The following is a 27,383-nucleotide window of genomic DNA, read 5'->3' as shown; positions in this document are numbered from 1 at the left end:
TTCCCTCAGCACTCCTGGTATTACCAGTATTATATCAGAAAGACAGGGTGGACAGTAATCTGAGCAGCTTCTTCTTAGCCATAGCACTCCTGATAGCTCAAGTTTTAAGTCACCTTAGATCACAAAGGAAGAGCGGAGCTTCCTGCTGCATGTGCTCACAGGTACCTGTCCAAATTACATTGTAAGACAAGTATCTGTGGGTGTAACAGGATTGCAGCCATTTTAATACACCATAGTGATTACCTCACTGAACAAAGCAGAAAACTTGCAGAACATCTCATGCAACAGTGTCCTTTGTATTTTATTCATTCACATCTGGCAGAAGCCTTTATTTGATGCGTTGACTGTAATTAATCAGAGATTTAATGCAGAGGTTTCCTGCTGTTAATAAATGCATTATAGAGATGAACAAAATATTTTGCAAGACCCTGGTTTAGTGGTCATGTCAGTAATCTGTGGCTGTGCAAAAGAGTGGAAAAGCTGTCACCACTGACTTTGAAGATCTTATGATAACATAATGAATAGCTGTGTTTGATATGTGGTTTTATATTCTTGGTGGGTTGCAGCACTTGGACAGCCAGTGAACATGGTTAATTATTGGCGACAGCCCATGAAGAGTGGAGTTTTACATATTAGAAGGCCCTACGGTTCACAGACTGCATGAATAAAGGGTGATATGTGTGAAGAAGTAACAGGAGACCATACTTGGTCAACAAGTCCTAAGGAGAATAAGCATCATCTGGCAAAAATATTTTGTATCTCAAGCAAACAGCAAACATTAACACTACTTGATAAGTAGTTAACGTGTGGCTGGACCAGAAGAAAAATTGTCTTCTGGGAATTGGATATGCAGTGGCACACCAAAGGGAGTATGGCCCACAACTTTTTGAAGTTGAGATTAGCTGTGAGGGGCTGTAGTGATCCATCTTGACACATACGATCCTCAAAGGGGAAGATAGAGGTTCTCTTGATGGTGTACTGGTTTAGTGTAACACGAAATAGAAGTAATGTGCCACCACGTGTAACTGTTAAGTTTCTAACTGTGAATTGTGCAGAAGATGTATTATTCAAGTGTCATCCTTATTTTTGAACTCTGGTCTCTCTCATCCATCTCTATCTCATTGGGTCCTGACCTGCCATGTCAAGTGACAACATGAAGTCAGCAGCAGGTTATCTTACAGTTAATAGTATATACAACCAGCCAAGTGACAACTTTTTCTTTTGCATTTCATGTGCAAGGAAGCGACCCTTGGTCAGGGTAGCCCTGGGTGTCACAGCTGCAAAACTGGGGTCCTACAAACCTCCTCTTTTCTGCCAAAAGCATGACATTGTGACATCCCTACCAATATAAGAGGGTATGGAGTTTCCAGCAAGTTTTTAGAGGTTCAAAGAGCTCCAATCCAACAGTTGTTAACTCCTGAGGTTGCCACTGAACCATGGTCCTGGTAATCAATTTGCTTATGACTTATAGTGGGTAAAAGAAACAATTACTAACTTTAAAACATGGACAATGAGAGCATTGATTAATAATGTATCACTGTTGCCCAGCAATGTATACATAGAGTGCAAAGAGTATGAATATGCATGATATGTAGGCTTCCTCTGCTCTTCTCACTCTCCAGCAAATGATTGACATGGCTTCTTGTATGGCGGTCTCGAAGGTCATGAATATATTTTTACACCAATTTAATTATTTTACTAATTCCACAAAAATATCTATCATTTAAGCCTTACCTAGTGTAATGTATAGTGATTAACCATAATAAACAACTTACACTTAGAACACTCTTTAACCTTTTTTCGAAGATTAAGCACCATTTCTGATTTTCCTTCTGAATACAAACTGGTGGACAGTCTATGTCTTTAGACTGATTAATTAGATGGCAGTGAAAAATCAATTGTAGGTCTTATTAAGAAATACTGCGCTAAATCGAGCTATACTTGCTTTGTGTACAGTGTACACCCATGCAAGTTCAAAAAGCAAATTACATGTATAATAATAACTCATGAGATTCCTGGTGAGATGTGTAATTTGTTGTCTGCTGTCAACAGAGAAATAAAAAAAAATAACCCTTACCTAAAGCACAATGTCTTTATTATGTCATTTGTTATCTGTATTGACTGTTTTTCCAAAGATAACAAGTAAAATAAACACCATATAAAGTCATACTTAAAATATCGGGATGTCTGGGAGTAAAAAAAACAGTGTCTGCTCTGGTTTTTCCAGAAATAGGGCCTTTTGTTGTTCATGAGCGGTTTCTTGCATTGCAACTCTTGCAACTCATTTATATTCACTCGCGTTCTGATGAGCTACAGTACCAGACCAGTGGCTTAACAACAATATCAGCATCATGTGGCTGTTATGGGGCCCATGAGTTGGAGAAACCTGCTACCTATTGGCACCACCACCTTTCAGATTCTTGAATTCAATGGTATCTCCATCCTTAGGAAGCTATTGAACTTGAAAACAATGGTGGAACAGAGAGCCATCAGCTCTCTGCACCACCATTCAGCCTGTGTAAGTCTCAGCATGGCAGGCATGATAACATTAGTGGACCATGCCTCATGCTTGAAGCCGTAGTCCATACAGAGAACAGACCCAATCAGGGCATCAGTGGAAAGCAGCTAGGTTGAGATATATATATATATATACATATATATATATATATATATATTGCTACTTTACATAAAGATGGTTTGGAGAAAAAAGATCAAAGGAGTTTTTAAAGTACAAACATCATCATTATAAGTTTATTAGGGTAAAGTGACATTTGATTTTGATTAAAAATATGACAAAGTTAAAAACCAAGATCAGACCGGGCAAAATCACATGGTAACAGGTCAGATGTAGATAGGACAATTCAAAACATATGGCTATTGCAGTTAAGAGTCTCTCTCAGTGTGATTCATAGCAATGCATAGTCAGAGTCCAAATGGTGACCCACAGTGCAATCATATGAAGTGAAGGCAGCAATGCCATAATAGCGATGTCACCGGCTGGTCTCAGGAAGCAAGGACCTCACAAAAGCCTAACGTACATTTTGAATGGAACGATTTCAGATATTCATCAGGGGACGAGGTGCTGTAGTGTTGTTCCGCCAAACGCTGGGTTTAAATAGCAGTCACTGATGTCCGGAATCCGGAAATTGCATAGTGGCGCATGCACAGATCCACCCAGCGGGTCTCCGGATTCCGATTTCCAATTCGAAATGTACGTTGGGCTTGTGGGTATGAAATTTGTTACCATTTGGACTCTGACTATGCTTTGCTACGAATCACACTGTATGAGAGAGATGCTTAAATGCAATAGCTATATGTTTTGAATTGTCCTACCTACATCTGACCTGTTACCATGTGATGTGTTGTATATGTCAGGAAATGGTGGGGTGACTATACTTTGCCTGCTCTGATGATGTTTGTGACTCGCCCACCCCAGGGCTATGGGACACCCGGTGCCAGGCCGGACTAGTCCGGGGGTCGTCAGTGGTGGCGGGGCCCGACTCCGTGGCCCTGGTGGGTGTCAGTTAAATATGGCTGGTGAATAAAGTTTATGGTTGTCGTGACGCCACCTGTGGTTTGCGGCTATTAAGCCGCCACTGCTGTATGGGGCCTCCGGGGTTGATGGAATGGCAGCTTGGATGGTCCTGCTCCCCACAGGTGGAGCGGTACCCCGGGGCAACAGTTGGTGCTCGTGAGAGTCTATGGTGTGATGTTGTGTGAATAATACGGTGCAGGGCCGACAGGCAGTGAAAGAAACAGGCACAAACAGTAGTCTCTTTACCTTCTCCTCTTTTACTTGGCAACAGTTTAGTCCAGGGAGACCGTCACAGGTGGTAAAGATGATCCGGCCGGCCTGGAAGTGCCTGGGGGTGATCTCTTTGGCCAGTTGAGTATGAGGCCTACTCCCTGATCTTTCTTTTCTTCTACAGGACCCTGCACTCTGAATTTAGCAATGGCCCTCTTGCTGCTGGGACCGGTGGTTTGTCCCTTTTTCTGTGTGGTAGGCTGAGCAGGCCCTCTCTGGTGCTTCTCTGCTGGAGTCCACACCGGGCCCTTGGAATGCAGCTGTACCTTCAGATTGCTGATGGGCCAGGGGGCTTGCAGCTCTCCTTCCCTCTGGATTCGGCCACCAGGGAAGGATTTTATACCCTGGCATCCACAGACTCCGATGTCTGAGTCTTTTTTGTGCCTCTCTGCAAATCTTGCTTCACTGGGCCAAGCTACTCCAGCTCCAGGCCCCAGTTCCACAAGACAGCACACTCTGCGTCTGCTTTCTCTGCTTTCTCTCTACAGACTGAACACTAACTCCTCCCTCAGGTCAGACTTAAGGAATGCTCCCTGGAACTCCAGGTTCAGAGCTCCCCCTACTGGCCTGAGGGAGAAACTGCGTTGGATGTTGAACTTACTGGCCAATGATTCCCCCAATTACCTCCAGGCTCAGCATTAACCCTTTGGAGGGGCAATGCTGTTGTGGCGACCAGGTCCTGGGGCGCCACACTCCCCCTTAGGTAAACTCAGTACTCCCGGACTGAAGAAACAAAACATAACATGTTAGAACATTTCATCCCATTATGGGAGGCACATTTTCTTAAACGTTACAAATTTAAATAAAACTATAAGAGTCCAGTGTGGCTCCTTGCCGGGTGTCCAATACACTGCTCCATAGGGGACCCGCCGCGATCAAACCCCCAACGTAGGCTCTGGGCGTGCGTCAGAGCATTGATGACCCCACTCTATGCACGCCGGACGGGTTTATCTTCAGGGGTGCTGAGAACACTGGTGCTAACTATGTACAGTTAGAGTGAGGGCCACTGGACGGGGAGTGTGGCTGTTTGATTGTAGTTCTGTTCTTGTCTCGTTCTTGCTTGGGACAGGCTCTTTTCTACGCATTCCTGGACTTTGCGGTACTACTGTTGTCGCTCTGTATCCCAGTCTTCTATCTCTTGAACCGCTTCAGGTGACACAGTTCCCATCTCAAAGTCTACAGGTAACTTGCCAGGACTTGCTCGCATCAGGTAAGCAGGGCTGCAGTTGGTCGAATTTACTGGGATATGGTTATACAGGTCTACCAGATCTGGTAACTTCTCTGGCCATTGGTTTCTTTCTTCCAGAGGTAGAGTCTTGAGCATATCAATAACCACATGGTTCATCTTCTCGCACAATCCATTGGTTTGGGGGTGGTACGGTGTTGTTCTGATTTTCTTACAGCCGTACATGTTACAGAACTCTTGGAACACTTCTGCCTCGAATTCAGGACCTTGATCAGTCAGTACCCTTTCCGGATAACCGTGAGGTCGACAAAAGTATGCCTGAAATGCTCTAGCTGCTGTTCTGGCTGTCTGGTCTTTCACAGGCACTACTACCAGGAAACGAGAGTAATGGTCCACAATGGTGAGGGCGTAAACATAGCCTGACCGGCTTGGTGTCAACTTCACGTGGTCCAGGGCCACCAACTCCAGGGGCTGCTTCGTGACAATTGGCTGTAGGGGAGACCTCTGGCTGGCATCATCCTTCCGCCTCAGGTTACACGGACCACAGTCTCGGCACCACTTCTCGACTGTCTTTCTCATGTGCACCCAGTAGAACCGATCGCGGAGTAGGGTCTCCAACTTCTTCCACCCGAAGTGTCCTGCTTTATCATGGTAAGCTGCTAGGACCATTAGGGCATCCCTCTGTGGGACCACTATCTGCCAGATGAGTTCATTCATTCGCCAGTTGACATATCTCTTGCATAGCTTGCCTTGGTAGGTGAACAGTCGTCCCCTCTCATTCCACAGCTGCTGGGCTTCTTGTGGAGCGTCTGGACCGAGATGGGTCTCAGCTTGTGCTAGCTTTTCTTTGACCAATCGCACGGCCGGGTCACCGTTCTGTGTCTCTTCCCAATTATGGTGGAGTAATGGGTTGACCGAGACCTCGTGCTGGCTCGAGCGCTTCTCTCCTTCAGCATGCTCACACTGGGAAACACCTTGGTGATGGAAAGCCGGTAACTCTATCTCTTCGAGTTCATCCAGGTCTTCTCCAGACTCGGGTAAGTGAGGCATTCTGGACAGCGCATCAGCATTGTTATTCTTCTTGCCAGCCCGGTACTTGATGGTAAAGTCAAAGTTAGACAGCCGGGCCATCCATCGCTGCTCCAACGCACCTAGCTTGGCTGTTGCCAGATGTGTCAACGGATTTTTGTCCGTGAAGATGGTGAACTTGGCCGACGCTAGATAGTGCTTGAAGCGTTCAGTCACTGCCCAAACAATAGCGAGGAACTCCAGCTTGAAGGAACTGTAGTTTTCTGGATTCCTTTCTGTGGGACGAAGCTTCCTTCTGGCGTAAGCTATCACCTTCTCTCTGCCTCCCTGCACCTGGGACAGAACGGCTCCTAATCCCACATTGCTGGCGTCTGTGTACAGTACAAACGGCTGGCTGTAGTCAGGGTAGGCCAGAATTTCTTCTCCCGTGAGAGCCCCTTTCAGCCGGACAAAAGATATTTCTATTTGGCTGTTCCATTCAAATGGAGGGCTTTGCTTCTTAGCCTTCTTTGGCTGGCCCACCAGGAGATCTTGAAGAGGTGCTGCTATCTTTGTGAAACCATCAATGAACCTTCGGTAGTAGCCCAACAGCCCAAGGAACTGCCACACCTCCTTTACCGTGGTGGGTCTTGGCCAGTCCTTGATTACTGTGACTTTCTCCGGATCAGGTGCCACACCTTCTGTGCTGACCACATGACCCAAGTACTGTACCTTTGGCTTCAAGAGGTGACATTTGGACGGCTTTATATTCAGGCCATACTCCGACAAGGACTCAAACACTTCTGCTAAGTGCCTCAGGTGGTCTTCGTAGGTCTTGGAGTAGACTATGACATCATCCAGGTACAATAGCACGGTTTCAAAGTTGTGATGGCCCAAGCAGCACTCCATCAATCTCTGAAATGTCCCTGGGGCGTTGCAGAGCCCGAACGGCATACAATTGAACTCGCAGAGACCCATTGGTGTCGTGATTGCAGTCTTCTCCTTGTCCGCTTCTGCCACGGGAACCTGCCAATACCCACTGGTGAGATCCAGGGTGGAGAAATAATTAGCTGATTTTAAGGCTGTTAGTGACTCTTCTATTCTGGGTAGTGGATAAGCATCTTTATGTGTAATGCGGTTAATTTGCCTGTAATCTACGCACATTCTCATTGTACCATCTTTTTTCTTTACGAGCACTAGTGGAGCTGCCCAGGGGCTACAACTATCTCGGATAACCCCAGCCTCCTTCATTTCCCTTAACATTTCTTTGGCACGCTGATACTGTGCTGGGGGTACAGGGCGGTATCTCTCTTTAATGGGATGATGATCACCCTTGGGGATTTGATGTTTAACCCCTTTTACCTGCCCCAAATCTAGGGGATGTTTGCTGAAGACCCGCTCGTACTCCTGTACCACCCGGTAAACCCCATGCTTTTGGTGTGAGGGGGTGGAGTCGGTGCCCACATGTAATTTTTGGCACCAGTCTTCCAGCTGTCCCTTGGAGCCATTGTCTTCCGCCTGGTCGGACGGGATCAAGGGTTCCACTGCTTTGATGGTATTGTTACTGACAGTGTACAGTTTTGCTAGTGTCGTACCGGGGTAATTTGGCTCCCTCCTCCCCACAATTCAGGACACGGACGGGCACTCTTCCCTTGCGGACGTCTGCTACCCCTCTGGCTATCAGGACTCCAGGCCTACTTTCTGAATACACAGGTTCCACCAGGGCCTGGTAATCTTGACCCCTGAGGCCTATTGCTGCCCGACACCATATCAACATTTCACTTTTTGGGGGAATTGCAATGGGGAGAGGGTCACTTACCCTTACACTGCCAATTTCTCCTCCGGCCAGCTCTACCTGCTGCCTCCTCATCAGGGCTCTGATCTCCCTCTGTAGGGCACGCTGCTGCCCGGAGCTGGCACTTTCAGACGCCTGCTGCAACAAAATTATGACTTCGGCAAGACAATTTTTCATCACATTTGTACCAATGGTTAGCAGTGGGTTAGATTCTTTGCGATCAATATCTACAATTATCATCCCCTGACATGGCAATTCTACCCGCCCCACTTTAATGGTTACTTCCTTATACCCAATTTGAGGCAAGGGCTGACCATTACTGGCCACAATTGTTAAATCATCATCTGGGCCATGGTCAATGTCTGAATCAGCCCAATATCTTTTGTACAGTTTATAGGGGATGGTTGTTACCTGGGACCTCGTATCCAGGAGGGCATTCAAAGGGATCCCATCCAGCACAATAGGAAGGACCGGTAGTCCTCCCACATCCTTGCTGCGGCTGGGGTTTGAGCCGGGCTTCCTTACACCTGGGGGTTGGCTCCTGGCCCCAGGCTCGGCCCGTTTAAAGGACAGTATCTTGCAAAGTGGCCCGCCTGGCTGCAGCGGCGGCAGATCGGTTGTCCAGTTGAATCATACCAGTCTGTGTCTTTTCCTCGGGTCGGCGGAACCCTCCTCTGTCGCATCCACGGGACGTCATCTGGGCTGGAGGCCAACTCGATTCTTGCAGGCGATGGGGTCACTTGTAGAGACTGCACGGTCTTGGCAAGGGCAGCTACAGTCTTGGTCAGCTCCTGGACCTGCTGTCTGAGCTCTGCAGCGGGATCCTTATACAGGGACTGCGCCTCAGCCCCCACAGTGGCTCGTGTTGCAGGCACCACTCCTGGGTACGTGATAGCAAGAGGCCGGAGGGGTACTGGGTCATTCGGTGTAGATTCTCTCAGTACCCGGATGGCCTGGTCCTTAAACTTTGCAAAGTCCAGAGCGGGGTTCTGCAGGACCATGATACGCAGCTGTGTCCTGTGGGCATCTGACAGGAGCCCTTCTATGAACTGCTCAGTTAGAAGTTTGTCTTCTTCACGTACCCTCTCTGGGTCCACCTGTTTAATTGCTCTCAGGGCCTCCTGAAAGTTTAAGGCATAGTCCCGTATGCTGTCTGTGGCCCGTTGTTTGCACCCAAAGAATCTCATTTTTATTTCTGCTGCGGTGCGGGTGTCAAAAGTACTCTTTAACTTAGCCAGTATCTGGGTCGCTGTCCCTTTATCTGTGTCAGGCCAGGACTTCACTTCACGCTGGGCCGTGCCGGCTAGCTGCCTCATTAGTATGCTCACCTTCTGATTCTCAGTCAGAGGATACACTCTAAACAAGCTGTGCAGCCTTTCTCTGAAGTCGCTCAGGGTATGTGACTCCCTGGAATACTGCGGAAGCCATTCTGCTCCCGGGATATACGGCATTGTGATCGGCATTACCGGCGCTACAGCGGGGGGCTGGGGCGACGGCGACTGGGATTGCTTCGGCTGGTGCTGCGGCGTCTCGGCCTATGACAGCCACCTGCTCTCCCTCTGAGTCGGACATCTTCCTCCCCCTTAGTGAACCTTACCAGGCTCCGCTCACTTTTCAAAATCTCTTCCGGGTAGCGCGGGGTTTCCGACCCTCCGCTCTGATGGCGCGCTCCCTTCGCGCTCTTTTTCAGGCACGCCCCCCTTCTTCCTGCACTCAGCGAGGCTAATGGCGGCGGCAGTTTTCAAACAGGTACACAGTCTTGTAAGCACAGTTTCTGCAGGCGCACAGTACCCGGTGGGACCGGGCACGAAATCCTGTTCGTGACGCCAAAGTTGACTCGCCCACCCCAGGGCTATGGGACACCCGGTGCCAGGCCGGACTAGTCCGGGGGTCGTCACTGGTGGCGGGGCACGACTCCGTGGCCCTGGTGGGTGTCAGTTAAATATGGCTGGTGAATAAAGTTTATGGTTGTCATGACGCCACCTGTGGTTTGCGGCTATTAAGTCGCCACTGCTGTATGGGGCCTCCGGGGCTGATGGAATGGCAGCTTGGATGGTCCTGCTCCCCACAGGTGGAGCGGTACCCCGGGGCAACAGTTGGTGCTCGTGAGAGTCTATGGTGTGATGTTGTGTGAATAATACGGTGCAGGGCCGACAGGCAGTGAAAGAAACAGGCACAAACAGTAGTCTCTTTACCTTCTCCTCTTTTACTTGGCAACAGTTTAGTCCAGGGAGACCGTCACAGGTGGTAAAGATGATCTGGCCGGCCTGGAAGTGCCTGGGGGTGATCTCTTTGGCCAGTTGAGTATGAGGCCTACTCCCTGATCTTTCTTTTCTTCTACAGGACCCTGCACTCTGAATTTAGCAATGGCCCTCTTGCTGCTGGGACCGGTGGTTCGTCCCTTTTTCTGTGTGGTACGCTGCGCAGGCCCTCTCTGGTGCTTCTCTGATGGAGTCCACACTGGGCCCTTGGAATGCGGCTGTACCTTCAGATTGCTGATGGGCCAGGGGGCTTGCTGCTCTCCTGCCCTCCGGATTCGGCCACCAGGGAAGGATTTTATACCCTGGCAACCACAGACTCCGATGTCTGAGTCTTTTCTGTGCCTCTCTGCAAATCTTGCTTCACTGGGCCAAGCTACTCCAGCTCCAGGCCCCAGTTCCACAAGACAGCACACTCTGCGTCTGCTTTCTCTGCTTTCTCTCTACAGACTGAACACTAACTCCTCCCTCAGGTCAGACTTAAGGAATGCTCCCTGGAACTCCAGGTTCAGAGCTCCCCCTGCTGGCCTGAGGGAGAAACTGCGTTGGATGTTGAACTTACTGGCCAATGATTCCCCCAATTACCTCCAGGCTCAGCATTAACCCTTTGGAGGGGCAATGCTGTTGTGGCGACCAGGTCCTGGGGCGCCACACTTGCACTTTAAAAACTCCTTTATTCTCTTTTCTCCAAACTATGTTTTTGAGTTTGTGCTACATATGGGGTTTCAGTACTTCTTGGACCCATAGTAATACTATTTGTATGGCCATACGGAGCCTTTTCTCAATCTACATAAAGATGACCTAGGCTATAAGAAGGTTGCCAACACCCTCTATCTGATCTGCAGTATGGTGGCCAAGAGCATACAGCAGTTTAATGAAACAAGTTTCATTCAATGGTCTCGTCATGGTCGATTAGCAAAGTTGTTTTCATAAGCTTAGCATCATATCCAGAATTTGTCTTTTTAAAATAGATGTATGAATGCTACTAGCATTGCTGCAGAGGTTAAAGAGGAGGAGGAGGGGTCAGTCTGTCAATGCTCAGACCATATGCCACACACTGCATCAAATTGGTCTGCATGGCCATTGTCCCTGAAGGAAGCCTCTTCTGAAGCTGATGCATAAAAAAAGCCCATAAACAGTTTGCTGAAGATAAGCAGACAAAGGGCATGGATTTCTAGAACCATATCCTTTGGTCCCATGAGACAAAGATAAACTTATTTGGTTCAGATGGTGTCAAGTGTGTGTGGCTGCAACATGGTGAAGAGCATAAAGACAAGTATATCTTGCCTACAGTCTAGCATGGTGGTGGGAGTGTTATGGTTTGCAGCTGCATGAGTGCTGTCGGCTTTGCGGATCTACAGTTTATTCTGGGAACCAGGAATACAAACATGTACTGTGACATACTGAAGCAGAGCGTGATCCACCTTCTTCAGAAATTGTACCGCAGGATACTATTCTAACATGAGTACAACCCAAAGCACAACTCAAAGATGACTTCAGCCTTGTTTAAGAAACTGAGGGTAATCATCACAGGTGTGTCACTTTTGACAGTCCTGTAGTTTCCAGCTCTAGAAGGTCGAAGCATTTCGCTACACAAGCTGCTCTCTGACTTTTCCTCTTTCCCTGCTTGGGATTTATCTCTTTGTCTTAAGGACCCTGCATATTTCCTCACCTTTTCAGCTGTTCATATTCAGCACTTCCCTTGGTGTATTTAAATACCCTCATTCCCCCTTACTCTGTGCTAGTAATAGATGTAATACATTTAACAAGTCTTCAGTGCAAGCAGTCAGCTTGTGTTCATCTGGAGGAATTTTGTTGTTGTTGTAGTCCTCTCCCTGAGTTATCTGGAGATAAGTTATTTGTTAACTTTCCCCTGTGTGTTATTACCTGTGTGCTCTTTAGAGCTTAGTGGGGTTGACTAAGTGTTTATTGCATCTGCTCCCTACCTAGGGCCTAATTTAGGATCAGCCTATCTAGGGTGGTGAGGGAAGCCTGGGGCCAGCAGTAGGTTTGGTCTGGGGGTCACTATCTCCCCCTTCCCTAGACACAGGGTTTCCCTTCCCTTTCGCCATTTGCTTGGTACTTCCCTGTATCTAGCGTGACAGCAATGGTGCTGAACTGGTCAAACATGTCTCCAAACCTGAACGCTATTGAGCATCTCTGGGGCATACTGTAATGGAAGGTGGAGGAGCGCAAGGTTTCTAACATCCACTATCTCTGTGGTGTTCTCATGGAGGAGAGGAAGAGGATCCAGTGGCTCCTGGGAAGCTCTAGTGAACTCCATGCCCAAGATTGTTAAGGCAGGGCTTGAAAATAATGGTGGCCACACAAAATATTGACACTTTGGGCTCAATTTGGACATTTCACTTAAGGGTGTACTCACTTTTTCCCCCAACAGTTTAGACATTAATAGCTATGTGTTGAATTATAAAGAGGCCACAACAAATTTACAGTTATATCAGCTGTGTACTGACTACCATACATTGTGTCAAAGTGTCATATCTTCAGAGTTGTCCCATGAAAAGATGTAATAGAATATTTACTAAAATGTTGAACTCACTTTTATGATATACTGTATATATATATATATATATATATATATATATATATACACAGTAGTACAGACCAAAAGTTTGGGCATACCTTCTCATCTCTAGAACAACTGTTAAGAGGAGACTTTGCGCAGCAGGCCTTCATGGTAAAATAGCTGCTAGGAAACCACTGCTAAGGACAGGCAACAAGCAGAAGAGACTTGTTTGGGCTAAAGAACACAAGGAATGGACATTAAACCAGTGGAAATCTGTGCTTTGGTCTGATGAGTCGAAATTTGAGATCTTTGGATCCAACCACCGTGTCTTTGTAGAAAAGGTGAACGGATGGACTCTACATGGCTGGTTCCCACTGTGAAGCATGGAGGAGGAGGTGTGATGGTGTGGGGGTGCTTTGCTGGTGACACTGTTGGGGATTTATTCAAAATTGAAGGCATACAGAACCAGTATGCCTACCACAGCATCTTGCAGCGGCGTGCTATTCCATCTGGTTTGCGTTTAGTTGGACCATCATTTATTTTTCAACAGGACAATGACCCCAAACACACCTCCAGGCTGTGTAAGGGCTATTTGACTAACAAGGAGAGTGATGGGATGCTACGCCAGATGACCTGGTCTCCACAGTGACCAGACCTGAACCCAATCGAGATGGTTTGGGATGAGCTGGACCGCAGAGTGATGGCAAAAGGGCTAACAACTGCTAAGCATCTCTGGGAACTCCTTCAAGACTGTTGGAAAACCATTTCCGGTGACTACCTCTTGAAGTTCATCAAGAGAATGCCAAGAGTGTGCAAAGTGGTAATGAAAGCAAAAGGTGGCTACTTTGAAGAACCTAGAATATAAGACATATTTTCAGTTGTTTCACACTTTTTTAAGTATTGCATTCCACATGTTTTAATTCATAGTTTTGATGCCTTCAATGTGAATCTACAGTTTTCAGAGTCCTAAAAATTAAGAAAACTCTTTGAATGAGAAGGTGTGTCCAAACGTTTGGTCTGTACTGTATATTTATATATATGAATTTATGCTGTTATTTAAAATAATTTAAAATGAAATCTTCACCTTTAATACATCATTAAAATTTTCTTTATATAATATACATGTGCTTATGGTTTAGGATACATTTGTTTTTTATTATATTTTATTTCCATTATATTACATTATATTATATATGAAATAAGGAATATAAAGCATTGCTTTATTATAGTATAGCTGGGAAATACTATATGTGAAACAATGCCATAAGTACTTTCATTTGTAGGAACGTCATTCTCTCGGTTTCCACATTATTATAAGATAATTTGGCTCAGTATAAATGTGGCATTTACGAAAATATTACATTAAAGAGCGTAAATGATATTTAAGTCCCTGCTGGGAATGTCTTTTTTCTGTTTTTTTACATTACTCTATCTTAGCGTAAATGAACATTTTTAGAAATAATGATGATTTCAATGGAATTTTTTGATGCCATATGCAGACTTTTTGTCCCAGCTCAGCATTTTTACTTTGGCTGCAATACTTTTTTACACAGTAAATGATAAAAAAATGGAACCAAATGTTCTGTTATGTATTTGGATGATTTTAACCCTGAAAAAAATTATAAAAATGTTATTCACTGTTACTTTTCCATTCTGTAATGCAGTTCACATGTCCCTGACCGTCTAAAGAGATTGGATATGGTTTTTGTCTATGTAAAAATAGCCAATTCCGCTGAAGTTTTGGGTTGGTGATTATTATTAGTATTGGGCTTAAAGCAGCATATGATGAAGCTAAGAATATCCGAGTATCATTCATGTCTGGACTGACATCCGACAACGTTAATGTATAGATCCATAAAGAATTGTCAAGTCCAAATAGTGCAACATACAGAGCAACTAATGCGATGACCGCACTTGAGGCTTTGTAATGTACCACGCGCCTTTGAGATGTGTTCATGGTCATCATTCTTCTCATACTTCTTCCATGGTAAAACAAGATGCACACCATGTAACTGCTTGACAGAATCATGGTGACGACAAAAACAAAATCCCGAACTTCATAAAACATTCCATTCATAATATAGGATTGATAATTTAAGAAGTCGGCTTTGCAGTAGACCAGGTGAAGAGTATACACTGAGGTTGTTCCATTTTTTCTAGCATAGGCATTTAAGATAAAGAAAGGATATGTACAAAGATTAATGATCCAAAAAGCCAGAATTACAACCATGGATCTTTGTGTAACTTTTTGTTTGAGATACATCCAAACATGTTTCATTGGTGCGATGAGAATGCACTGGTGGCAGCTTAATAGACAGGTGATACATATAGACATTGCTCGACTTACTCTGTATGTGTATATGACTAGCTTACACTCGGTGTCATTGAGCAAATTCTCAACACCTAAAGCATTAAGGGACTGTGGTATTATACGGGAAAAGAGAACAAAGAAATTGAAGAAAGACAAAATTGCCATTATTATGTTGGTGGGAAGGAGTTTTCTCTCAATGATTCTCACGTATGTAAATTGTAAACAAACAAAGACGTTTCCTGGAATCCCAATTATGAGCAAAAGCAAAAATCCAAATGCTTTAATAATTACACGAACTTCCATTATAACTTCCAATACCCTGCAATAAAATAGTTGTTTAGTTTATTTTTTTTTTACCTATGTCTTTCATTTATTGGATTTACAATATGATGCAAAAAACAAAGACAAGATGAACAACCAAACATACAATAATCACAAATCAGGTTATACAAAATCTACAACTTGTATGGTGCATTTAATCACGTTGCACTCTAAATGAAATGCCTTTGTTAATATTGAAAATTATAAAGCACGCCGCATTGACGAAACTAAGTGCCGGAAATTTATAACAAACTTGTCAATCTATGCCCATGTGTGCCTCTTCACATTCATTTTATGGGATCCCAACAGTTGCTAAGCACAATAAGACTACATTTTATTAAGCTTCTATAGAAAAATGCTTTAAAAAGCCAATAAAATATCTGAAACACTTATTTTTTTTGCATTTAATTTATTAAATGAGTGTGTACATGCATGAAATGTAGTGTAAGTGTGACAACATACTCACCTACTGCTACTGGGCTTGGGATTGCAATGTCGGCATTCCTGCACTAACAGGCAGGGACGCCAATGTACTCACTGCCCTGGCTACCTAGCTGTTCCTCCAGCTTCTGTACCAGCTATGGTTTATGGTTTCCAGGCCCTGCGCATGCTGTGTGTGTTTCCTGGCTGCACGCCAAGGGTGCGCACATGCTCCCCTTTTCTTGAAGGAGCAGCACTCATGCTCCTGAAGTGTCTCCAGCCTATTGCTTGGAAGCACTAGATATATAAGGCAACCTCCCCTGTTGGGAGGTACCTGTGCAACGTTTGTCTCCTGTAGCCAGTGTGCCTTGTGGCTACAAGCTCATTGTCTGGTCCGTGGAGCCTTTTCCAGGTTTGGTACTTGCCCAAATGCCTGAACCAGTACTGAACCTGAAACCAAACATGTCTGAGTTGCTGAATCTGTTCCAAAGTACCGGTACTCGCCTGTTTTCCTGTATCCGTTCATATTTCCCGGTAAAAGACTGAGTTCTTGAATCCATTCCTGCCTGTGTTCCTTTATCCGTTTCTGTGTCCTGGTACCAGCCTGGGTTTCTGGATTCTTTCCTGTATCCCGATACCTGCCTGTGTTCCTAAATCTGTTCATGGATCAATTTCTGTGACCCGGTACCTGGTTGTGTTCCTGAATCTGTTCCCGTGTCCCAATACCTGTCTATATTCCTGAATATGTGTTCCTATCTGAACCACAATCTATACTGTCTATATTAGCCATTTTATCTGTACCTGAAACTGAACCCAAACTTTAACTTGTCCAGTCTGTATCAGCCATTACGTCTGTACCTGAACCAGGATTCACCCTGTCGGTGTTCCTGTTCCTGTCCCACTGTTGCTCTGACTCCATCTCGCCTGTTTTCCATTTAGGCTAGTTACTGCAGATTCAGGGATTGCAAGAAGACCAGGTGGTTGCTTAGTTATGCTCCTCCAGGGTAAGCCCAGGCTCTGTGATCCAGTGGGTCCACACACCCGTCTTAATCATAACGGTCACTGCTGTCCCAGCCATAACAGGGTTCCAGCGTAGTACTTTTCTGTTTCTGTTATATCACTGCAATTTTGGCTAGCCTTCTTGTTCTATGTGCTTTGCATGAGCCGAAAGTCAATTTTATAATGAAAGCCTATGGAGCCTCATTCTGAAGATCCATAGGCTTTCAATGTAAAAGAGACTTTCAGGTCATGGAGAGCGCAGCGTGACCTTGCTAGTCTGAAGAGCGGTGACGTCGGTGAGAAGCAGAGAACAACAGCACTGGGCATCAGAGAGAACAGTGGTAGGTGACTTTATCAGTGCACTCACACTTACACTACTTGCATGTTTATACACATTAAATAAATAAAAAAGTTACTGGGAGTGCTTCTTTAATGATGTTATACAATTGTGACATTCTGTAGTTAATCATTTAGTTATCTTATTTAATGAGTAAATAAACTTTCATTTTTTTTAAAAAATGTCCAGCATAGAAAGTTATAAAACTTCATTAGAGTTACTGTCTTATTGTATGTACAAATATATAAATGTAATTGTTATTCAAACCCCTGCTTTTCCTCAGTCCATAGATCTGCCTTTAGCTGCGTTTATATCAGAACATAGTAATTTGAAGTACTGATGCTGGTAGTGAAATGGTCCTCCTTTGAATATTATCCAAGACAGAAAAATCTCCTGATTCTGAGAAATCTGACCATATCTCTATCTTTTTTCCAGCAATTTTTACTGGTCCTTTTTTTTTTTTTTTTTACTCTACCATGCAGTTCTGATATACAGTAAGCAAACAAACTGGGAAAATCAGGGGTATAGAAGCCACATGCATGCATTCCTTTGGAGGAATGAAGACATACCCCTAATAAAGTGATTTGTAAAGTTTCATAACTTTCCATGCTGGACATAATTTTGTTTAGTCTTTAAAATTATATTTTTAAAAGAGTTTGTTTTTTAAAATACAATTTTTCATATACAAAAAAAATCAGAAATGTAGCAATTTTTATACTGGTTTCTTGTGCTAGACTCGTGCTTCTTGTTCTACGCCTATGACTTTCCAGCAGTCTCATTATCATCAAAGCCATGATTACAATGACATGTAACACCTCTATTTCCTATATTTCCACTGTTCACAGTGCATGATCTCACAGCTTGGCTTTGCTTTACAATAACTTATGTAAAGAATAGAACATGCTCAGATAACACTTATTTATATACAAATGGGGTCTTAGTAGGTCTAATGCTTCTGATCTTCATGTTACATAGTTACATAGCTTGAAAAAAGACCTGGGTCCATCTAGTTCAACCTTTCTCCACCAATTATACATTTTGTCACTAAGTCACTTATAACCAACAATGTTGTGTGTAGTGAAGAAATCATCCAGACCCTTTTTAAAAGCTGTTATAGTATCTGCCATTATTACCTCTTGTGGTAGGGCATTCCACAGTCTGACTGCTCTAACTGTAAAGAACTCTTTCCTATTTAGCTGCCGGAATCGCTTTTCTTCCACTCAAAGTGAATGCCCCCTGGTCCTTAGTATTGTCTTTCGAAGGAATAAGTCATGTGTGAAAAACAGGAAATAAAAGTGTAATATTAAGCCTAGTGGCCAGTGTGAAAATTGTTTTAATATTGATAGTGAAAAAAAATATTTTCATGATAGATTTACTTCCAATTACTTATTCATTATTCTACACAGGGACAACTAAAAACATGTCTAAAAATTATTTTTCCAAATATTTTACTATAGAGCAGTGGTCTCCGAACTATAGCTCAACAACTGTAAACATATTCAGATGGTTATAAATGAGTTACAGCTAGCAAACACAAGTGTAGTATGCTGATCTTAAAGGAATGCATCATTTCCTTTGAACCTCTCATTGAAATGGCCCTTTTCTTTGAAATCTCTCAAGATCATTACAATCATTATCTTATACACAGAAATTATGCAAAAATGTAGAAATATATGTATCCAATTCTATTCAAAAAGGTGAGCTAGGGAAATTGGGGTGTATTTCAATCCACTGCATTAAGAGTTCTAAAACTATACTATAATAAGTAAAAACAAATAATGCTATTAACAAGTAATAAGATAAATTGTGAAATCCAAAGATGAGATCAAAGTTAGCTGGAAAAATGCCACCACCATACCTTATATTAAACTTGTAAGATCAGATTACTCTGTGAACTCTTATGTAAATGAAAAATCAAAATTGATTTTTTTAGATTAATTGTAATCTGGAATGGAAACCATTATCAACAGCGCACAAGATACCAGCATACCTTTTTATGTATCTACTGCTTCTTCACTTAGACATGCTCCAATATAAGAGCGACTTATATTTATATATCAGTGGATGTAAAGCCATTTCACTAGAGATTAATTAAAGCTAAACCACATACATTTTGTAATAATTAATTTCTCCCATCTATAGAAAAATATATTTACCCTCCTATGTACTGTATGCAAAGAGTAATTTACCAAAAAATCCCAAAGGAGTAATCACCACCTGTATATTGATAATGTGCTAGCCAAAATATATATCACTTTGTTGCTGTGCTACTGATTACTTTTATACTCTTTTACTACTGCATTATTTCTGTACTATTATCTGTGTTGCACCTTTTTTATGTTTTATTATTTTTATTTATTACTATTTGACATTACTTTATTGGTAATGTCCATTTATGTCTTTTTCAGACATTCACTATATCTACATGGCTATCATGCAGGTCATATGGCTCGTAGCTGAGACGCACGCCCCAAGGCCGAGGGACTCAGAACCGGTTCTGTTACCCTGACGGTGTCTTTTGGAGTAAATAAAGGGGTTTTAAATAAAAGAAAATAAAAATCAAAGAGTTTTTGTCGACTACGCCTCTTGTGGTCTGCGGCCAGGTTATTTGGGGCCACCGCTGCAGGTTTTTGCTGGGGCTGAATGAGTGATGCAGCCTGGATGGTTAGAGCCCTCCGCAAGCAGGGACAGGCCCCAGCAGTGGATGATGGGGGTTGTAGTGGGAAAACAGTCTATGTGAGTGCACGCCGCAAAAGAAACAGTCCACACCATTGTTGCAGTTTAACTTGCCTTTCTTTACTTTGCTGTGGTGGTACCTGATCCCTTGGGTGCCGGTCCAAGGTGTATCCGCTCCCCTTGTTCTCCGTGACAGCTGTTACCTGGGTTGGCTGTCCTTCGTGCACACTTGTTGTTGATGGGCTCCCGTCGTCTAGAGCTACTTGGGAACCCCTCTGTTTCTGTCTTGGTCCTTTTGCAGGCAGCCTGGAAAATAGTCCTAAGGGGTCAATCCACGGTCCCCTCTTTGCTGCTAGTGCTTCAAACTTTTTGGGTTAGTGATGGACCCTGGAGATCTTTTCGCCTGGCAGAGTTAACAGCTGACCATAAAGTGTCCCACTGTCCTAGGGTCTGCACCCCGCCTCGTGCTGAGTCCCGTGAGCCTTGATTCCAAACTTCCACAGGCCCTCCCTGATTCCTAGAGTCTGCTGCTTCCACAGATAACCCACGGTGCCTGGAGTCCCGAGAAAACATATTTCTGATGCAAAAAATTTACCATTGGTGGGAGCTTCAATTGTCTCACGCCATTTTTCCAAAACACATAGTGGTAACTTACAAGTTTTTCCTTCGTGGGAATTGAACAGTTAAAAAAACCTTTTAGAGGTGGTGATATGCACAAAAAGGTTTTAGCTAGAGAAAGCAAGTGGATATTTGAAATGGGCACTAGAACACCTCTAGGATTCAATAGTCGTACAGATATTATTCTACATTATTGAGATATCAGAGGGGTTTTTTTTGTTCTTTTTTTCTTTTCTCCTCCTTTTCATATGTACTATTGAATTGCTATCTTTGTAATATTGCCATATCCATTTGCCTTTCTCAGTATGACATGCTAAGCCATATATCCTCCATATGCTTCTTTCATGTACAATTCTGCCATTATATGAGATGTATTTTTTCTATGTCGTTTTAGTATTTATAATGTTGTTTACTTAGTAGCAATGTTGTTTGTAGGTCCACACTAGCAAATGGTCAACCCTTTTTTCTGTATTCCTTTGCTTTTAACTTATCACATATGTTTGTAATTACTTGCACTAGTTTTATCTAGGATTGCCCTTCATATGACTCCATACACAAGGAGCAGATTAGGTTTGGACTGTGAGGAAGGTGGACAAGGCCGCCGAAACGCGTAGTCTCATTTGCGCTGTTTTTCTGCCATGCACATTGGTTCCTGATCCTTGTGGGTCCCTTTTTTAACTTTTGAAGAGAAATAAAGAAATTAAAATTTTACTCCAATCCTGGTTGCTGAGTCCTTGCTGGGTTTCCTCATTTTTTCCTTTTATATATATATATATATATATATATATATATATATATATATATATATATATACATTACATATACAGTATATGTGTATATATTCGCAGAGACAAGCAACGGAGAAGATCGGAGCACAACGTAAGCCGAGGGTCATTAGCATATTGTTTCTGATATGCTAGTAGAACCAAGGCCTAAGATATTTCCTCTTATTCTTGGGGTCTATATTCTACCTACACCTTGGAGCATGCACAGACCAATTTTTCCCACACTCTGAACTCTTGTCACCTTTTGCAGCATGCACGGTGCATGCTTTCCCACGGTTTGAACTTTGATACCCTCTATTCTCCTCTTAGTGACTTATTCTCATTATTTGTTACAGTACACATTACCATAGTTTATCTATCATTTACATGACAGTAGATAAAGACTGACACCAAGTTTACGCTTACTTTCTTCTGACCTATTAAGTATATTATCTGACATAATTCTACCTTCTCTTTTCATATCCATTTTAGTGTTCCTTGCTCATGAATGTCCATCCCAACAGCCCAATAGTATTACTGTCCTCCTCACTTGTTGCAGTTTATCATCCTTTTCATGGGTTCTGATCCCAATATGTACCCTTCCAATTTCCCTCATGTTAAATCCCTTATCTTCGTCCTCTTTTTTAATATTTTTTTCATTTTTTTTTAACATTTTTGATGTTTAGATTTACATGCAGTTTAAAAATGATGTTTGAATTATAATGGTATGATTTCATTATGTTTCCAACTCTCTGTGAATTTTTACTGGTGACTTTGTATCCTCGCTCCCTTTTTTTCTAAAGTGAGCAGGGATGTTAATGGACACCTCTGTTTATTCCTAAGTTTTTATAAGTTCTTTTATGTGATTGTATCTGAGGAAGGAGATGGAATCTCCGAAACTCGTTATAATTTAAATCCTTTTGAAGTCTATTTGGATTGTCTCTTTTTACACAGCAGCGTAGCAATAACCTTTTCATCACCACTTCATCTTTATCTACATGTGGGGCTGCAGCAGCCATGGTATTTATGCCTAAATAGGTGATTGTGACTCGCACCACCTTCTATGGTAAACTGAACCTGTGACTTGCCTTGTTACCGGGCCGGCTCTCTTCTGCTCGGAGGATATCATGGTGACAGGGCCCAGCTCCATGTCACGGTGACAGGGCCCGGCTCCGTGACCCCGGCAGTACCGTTTTAATACATGGTGGGGTTTATTTACAGGCGAGGATAGTTCGTGACCCCTCCTGTGGTATGCAGGAACATGAATTCCGCCACTGCTATTCATTTTCCCCTGGGGATCGATGTTGATGCAGCTGAGTTGGTATAGCTCTCCACAGGTAGAGCTGAGCCCCAGGGCTCAAGATGGTGTTGTGGAGTAATGGCGGGGTGCAGGGCCGGAGACGCAGGGTATAACTGATCAACACAGGAATGCAGTCACAAGGTCTTTACTCACAGTTCCGAGTTCCAGGTTACTACGACTAGTCAGAGGCTGCCCTCAGAGTGCTGAGCCCTGCTCTGATGGGCCTCAGCCGATCCCAGGATAGTTCAGAGGTACAACCCGGTACACCCTTCAGTGTCCTTTCTTGGTCGTCTTCCTGCACTGATCTCTCCCTCCTGTCTCACGCCTGCACAAACAGAGCCACAAGCTGGTGTCCACGGACCCTGTTGGATGGCTTGAAGCTCTTGGCCCTATGTGGTCACATTTTCACTGGATGTGTGTTGATGTGGCTCCAGTACTTGCAGTAGCCTTAGCCTCCGGTTTGCTAGCTGAGTATCAAAGTTCTCCACTAGTTGAGGGGCCGGTCCCCTATGCGGCCAAGTCCCTCCATACCAGTATGCCGGTGTGGAAAAGAGTCCATGGGCGCACTTCCCGTAGCCCTAGGACTCCTTCTTTCTCACAATCCTGAGATGAGCTGATCCAGCCCTTGTCCCCAGGACCATTCTCCTTCGCTTCCTCTTCCAACTGGCTTATATTCTATAGTCTGCGCCCACTAACTAGATTCCACCCTTGGGCTGGCTTCGGACTGTGCCTTCCTATGGCGACATCAAAGGTGCAACTTGCCCTAACCATGGTCTAGTGGAGTGTTGGTAAATGAGAGTGTCTGTGTTTCTGTATACCGATTTGTGACCCCCCTCGTTACCTGGGAATGGGATGATACATCTTTGCCTAAGTTGCAGTACCTCTATGGCAACTGGAGCCTCAGGGGCACCACAAAATAAATGAAGAAATACTGAAATCCCAGAACTTTAGTCTTTTTTAAGTCTCGGGACAGCCTGATGCAATAAGGTGGCACATGAGGTACTGCCATCCTTACCTGGAAAATTGTTTAAAAAATTACCATTTGCCAAAGCTGGCAGCAGAGGTCATAGTTACTTGGACATCCAAGGAGGAGAGACTAGGCAGACACACATCAGGTCCAACAGAGGCAAGGGAACCTCCCAATACCCATACCCTTTTGCACTGGGTACATGGACAAGGCAGGAAAATTCTGAGTGGATTTTTTTTTTCTTAATAACGGGAAAAAAACAAAAAAAGTTTTCCGCTGCTCTCCACAATGTGTTTTGCAGCATGTAATGAAGTTCCTCCTTCTTATTTTTGTCAGCCCTTGCACTGATTGCAAAGGTTTTACTGTGGTAGGAGTCAGAATCTTTTTGAAATTGCCCCAACATGATATCAGAGTCTTTCCTCTACATCTCTTGCTGCATGTATTGCAAGCCCTCCTTCGAATTTAAGCTAGGCCTTCCATTCCGTGTATAGATTCTGCCAGGGTAGGAGTCAGAATCTTTTTAAAATTGCCTCAAAATGTAGTCAGAGTCCTTTTTTTTGTCTCTTGCAATTCCTCCTTCAAATGTAAGCTATGCCTTCCACTGAGTGTATAGGCTTTACCAGGGTAGGAGTCAGAATTTTTTTAAATTGCCACAAAATGTTGTCAGAGTCCCTCCTCTACATATCTTGCTGTATGTACTGCATACCTTCTTTTGAATTTAAGCTAGATCTTCCTCTGCCTGTGCAGGTTTTTTCAGGGTAAGAGTCAGAATCATTTTAAAATTGACCAAAAATGTTGTTAGAGTCCCTACTCTATGTGTCTTCCAGGGTGTATTGCAGTTGCTTCTAATTTTTTGGCAGAACTTGCACTTAGTACATAGGCTTTATTAGTCTGGGAGGCACACTTTCTTACAACTTTAATAGCATGTGTATGAGGCTCTCCTTCATGTCTAATACAGGGTGTATGGGAGTCCCTCTTCCTTTTAATTTTTGGCAGTTTTTGCATTGTCAACATAGGCTTTGTGAGACTCAGAGAACTTTGTTCATAAATTAAACAGGATGCGTCTGATCATGTCACTCACAACATGCCCAGATAAGGTAGTACAATGTTAAAATTACATTTACCAGTGAATGTGTTTTTCACCCTTGAAAGCAATGAGAAAGTGCAAAAACGCAACAAAAGTGCTAGGTGTGAACACAGACTGAGGTGTTTATGAGGCTTTTTTTGTGCTTCTTTATTTTGCCTTTTATGCAAGTCATCATAGAGGAAAAATGTTTCCTAACATTTTTTCCTGTAAAATGCATTTTAACTTCCATTTTGTATGTTTTATTTTCCCTTTGTGGAAGTGGCATAATACTCTGACAACATTGTTCCCAGCAGCGACCTGGGAGTCACAGATGCATGCAGCCATTTTCTCCATGCTGGGAGGGTCTTCCAGAAAAATACTCTCGTATCCCATTAACTTACATTATACTTATTACTGGAGTTGAGCACCCGAGCAGCCTGAGGGGCTCGATTCGAGAAATGAGCACCAGAGCATTTTAGTGCTCGCTAATCACTATTGCCGATGCACACATGTACTGGTCTTCATCAATTCCCTTGTCAGGACTAAAAAAGTAAAAACTAATTATTAAATGTATTTAAACCCTGCCCAATGTAGGATGTAATAACTAAAAAAGCATCCTAATTTGGATACAAGTGTATGAAGTGGCCTCAAGAGTTTGGTCTGCACCAGTCTCAGCAGAACAGCATGTTTAAACATTTACTTGCCACTTCCATCTCTGACAAGCTAGTACATGAATGCTTCTGCTCCCGTCAGCCCCCTTGCTAATCAATGCCCCCCTCACGGCCTATCTTATGGCAAGCTTGAAGCTATGTGAGAGGGATTCATATGTGAATGTGAATGTCATCCTCTCTATATACTGCAAAACTATTCAGTTTTTGCTTACTAAACTTTTAAAAAGCATTTATCATAGCATTTGGTTAGTTTTGATCATTTATTTTAGCAATCATTGAGGATTTAGAACAGGAATGATTTTATTAACACTCTATAAATGAAAAGACATACAAAGCAATAAGTAGGGTGGGATCTGGTGATCATAAGACGTTAATAGCGATATCCATATGTGTGACGCCCTGGCAAAACCAGGTAGTTATAAAAGTGTACATCCTCCTTGTTACCACCAGAAACCCACATTTAGGCATAACACATAGCCATTAAACCCTAGCCACCCCCTCATTATAATAGGGACACACCAGTGGGCGGGATCAGGTGGATGAAAACACCCACCTAGGGGTCTTGAGGTGTGAGGGGCAGGTACATGACAGATCAGTCTGAGTCAGAGAGAAGTGAAGTTCAAGTTGAAGTGTGGAGAGCTGACAGCAGTGTAGTCCGGGGTAGTAGCCCTTGGACTACCCGGCTAGGTGGCAGACAGTGAACAGGGCCACAGGCGATGGAGATCCGGTTGTGGGAGACCTAAAGTGGACCGGGCAGGTTTGTAGCCTGCTGGTACCGACAGCGGGAATCCGGTCTGGAGGCCATGCACAGTCAGGGTGCCTGGACCCCAGGGCGAGGAAGGTTACAAGCCCCTCTCCAATTAACAAGCCGGGGACAACGTTCCAGACTTTGTCCCATTAACTGCCAAGATAGAGCGAAACGGAAGCCCAACGCGGAGGATAGGGTGTCCGTCAGAACCCACTAAAATCCCAAGGGTCAGCTTTCGTGGGCCACAGCTCCCAACACAAACAGAACCAGGAGTGGACTTCTCCGTTCCAAGCAAAGTCATCCAAAAAGGAAAGAAAAACACAAAGTGCAGGAGGAAGGGACACCTGTTCACTAACCTGGGTGCGTGACCCGAATGCACCCTCCTAAGGCAGCCGGCCACCGGCAACTTGGTTTACTACTGGACTTGTGTGAAGTTACTGCACTGTGAGTACACCATAGTCCCCCAGTCCAGCCCGGCGTGCCCCCTCTGGCAGCCATTACTCCCGTGTTTGACCTTCGGGCCCCACAGACTACACCTCCCCTACCCGTAGAGGGCATCCCATCTTGCTGTCCCGCTCCATCAGCCCCGGGCGTCCCATCACCAGACAGCGGCGGTGCCACCATCCCTCACCGCAACCCACGGGTGGCATCACGACAATTCCCCTGTAAATACCTCCTTTTCCTGACGATTGTGAGGATGGGCGGCCATGAGAGCCCGGGTCCGGTCATCACTCAAGCCGTAGAAGTAACCTGGATCCGAGCAGACCCCCGAGAGAGAGAAGCGGCAGCGGCCACCGCCCGCAACATATGGATTAGAACATGTCTTCCCTTCTAAAGAGATATAAAGTCAGAAGGCCAGAAAGCATACTCCATGCAACAATACAAAAACAGGAGGAGAGGAGTAATAGTGCTGTAAAATATTTATTGAAAATAGAAATACTGTGGCAATTAAAAACATTTATGGTCAGAGAAAATACAGTGGAACCTCAGTTAACGAGTAACCCAGTTAGCGAGTATTTCGCTGTATGAGCAAAGCTTGCTGTAAATTTGTAACTCAGTCTACAAGCAAGCTTTGCTGTACAAGCAGATACTCACTGCACACACTTCCGGTTCCGTACTTCCACCGCGCTCTGACCCGCTCTTGCAGTCCGCACAAACACGCACAAACACACACAAACACACACAAACACGCACGCACACACACATATCATGCTCACCTTACCTTCTGTTCCATCGCCGGCCTCCCAGTTCTTGTAGTTCGGTGCTACAGGATGTGTATCAGTAACCATCGCGACGAGGGAGGAACTTACGCTGACAGCCGCTACTCTAAGGCAGCTCGCTGACCAATCAGAAGCAAGCAGCTCATGCCTTTGACGTCAGCGCTCTGGCACAGGAAGGTCCGGCATCGGTGGTGATGGTTACCCGATACACATCCTGTAGCGGTGAACTGCAAGAACCAGGAGGCCGGAGATGGAACGAAATGTAAGGTGAGCATAATATGTGTGTGTGCATGCGTGTTTGTGCGTGTTTGTGTGTGTTTGTGTGTGTTTGTGCGCATGTGGAATGGCACAATAGGGGACCAGGATGGGAGATTGCACAAGTTGTG

The 27,383-nt window shown here is 44.2% G+C and overlaps 1 protein-coding gene across 1 annotated transcript; it reads right to left on the bottom strand.

Moving 5' to 3' along the window:
• Positions 1-14,209: 14,209 nt before the first annotated feature.
• Positions 14,210-15,193, bottom strand: LOC142289255 (olfactory receptor class A-like protein 1). The gene has a single exon (XM_075333582.1). It carries the CDS (start codon positions 15,191-15,193, stop codon positions 14,210-14,212), a length of 984 nt encoding a protein of 327 aa, XP_075189697.1.
• Positions 15,194-27,383: the final 12,190 nt, after the last annotated feature.

Source organism: Anomaloglossus baeobatrachus, chromosome 2 (assembly GCF_048569485.1).
Source record: "Anomaloglossus baeobatrachus isolate aAnoBae1 chromosome 2, aAnoBae1.hap1, whole genome shotgun sequence".
Taxonomy (NCBI): domain Eukaryota; kingdom Metazoa; phylum Chordata; class Amphibia; order Anura; family Aromobatidae; genus Anomaloglossus; species Anomaloglossus baeobatrachus.
The sequence above is the reverse complement of the archived record's forward strand: the minus strand, read 5'-3'. Positions and strand labels throughout refer to the sequence as shown.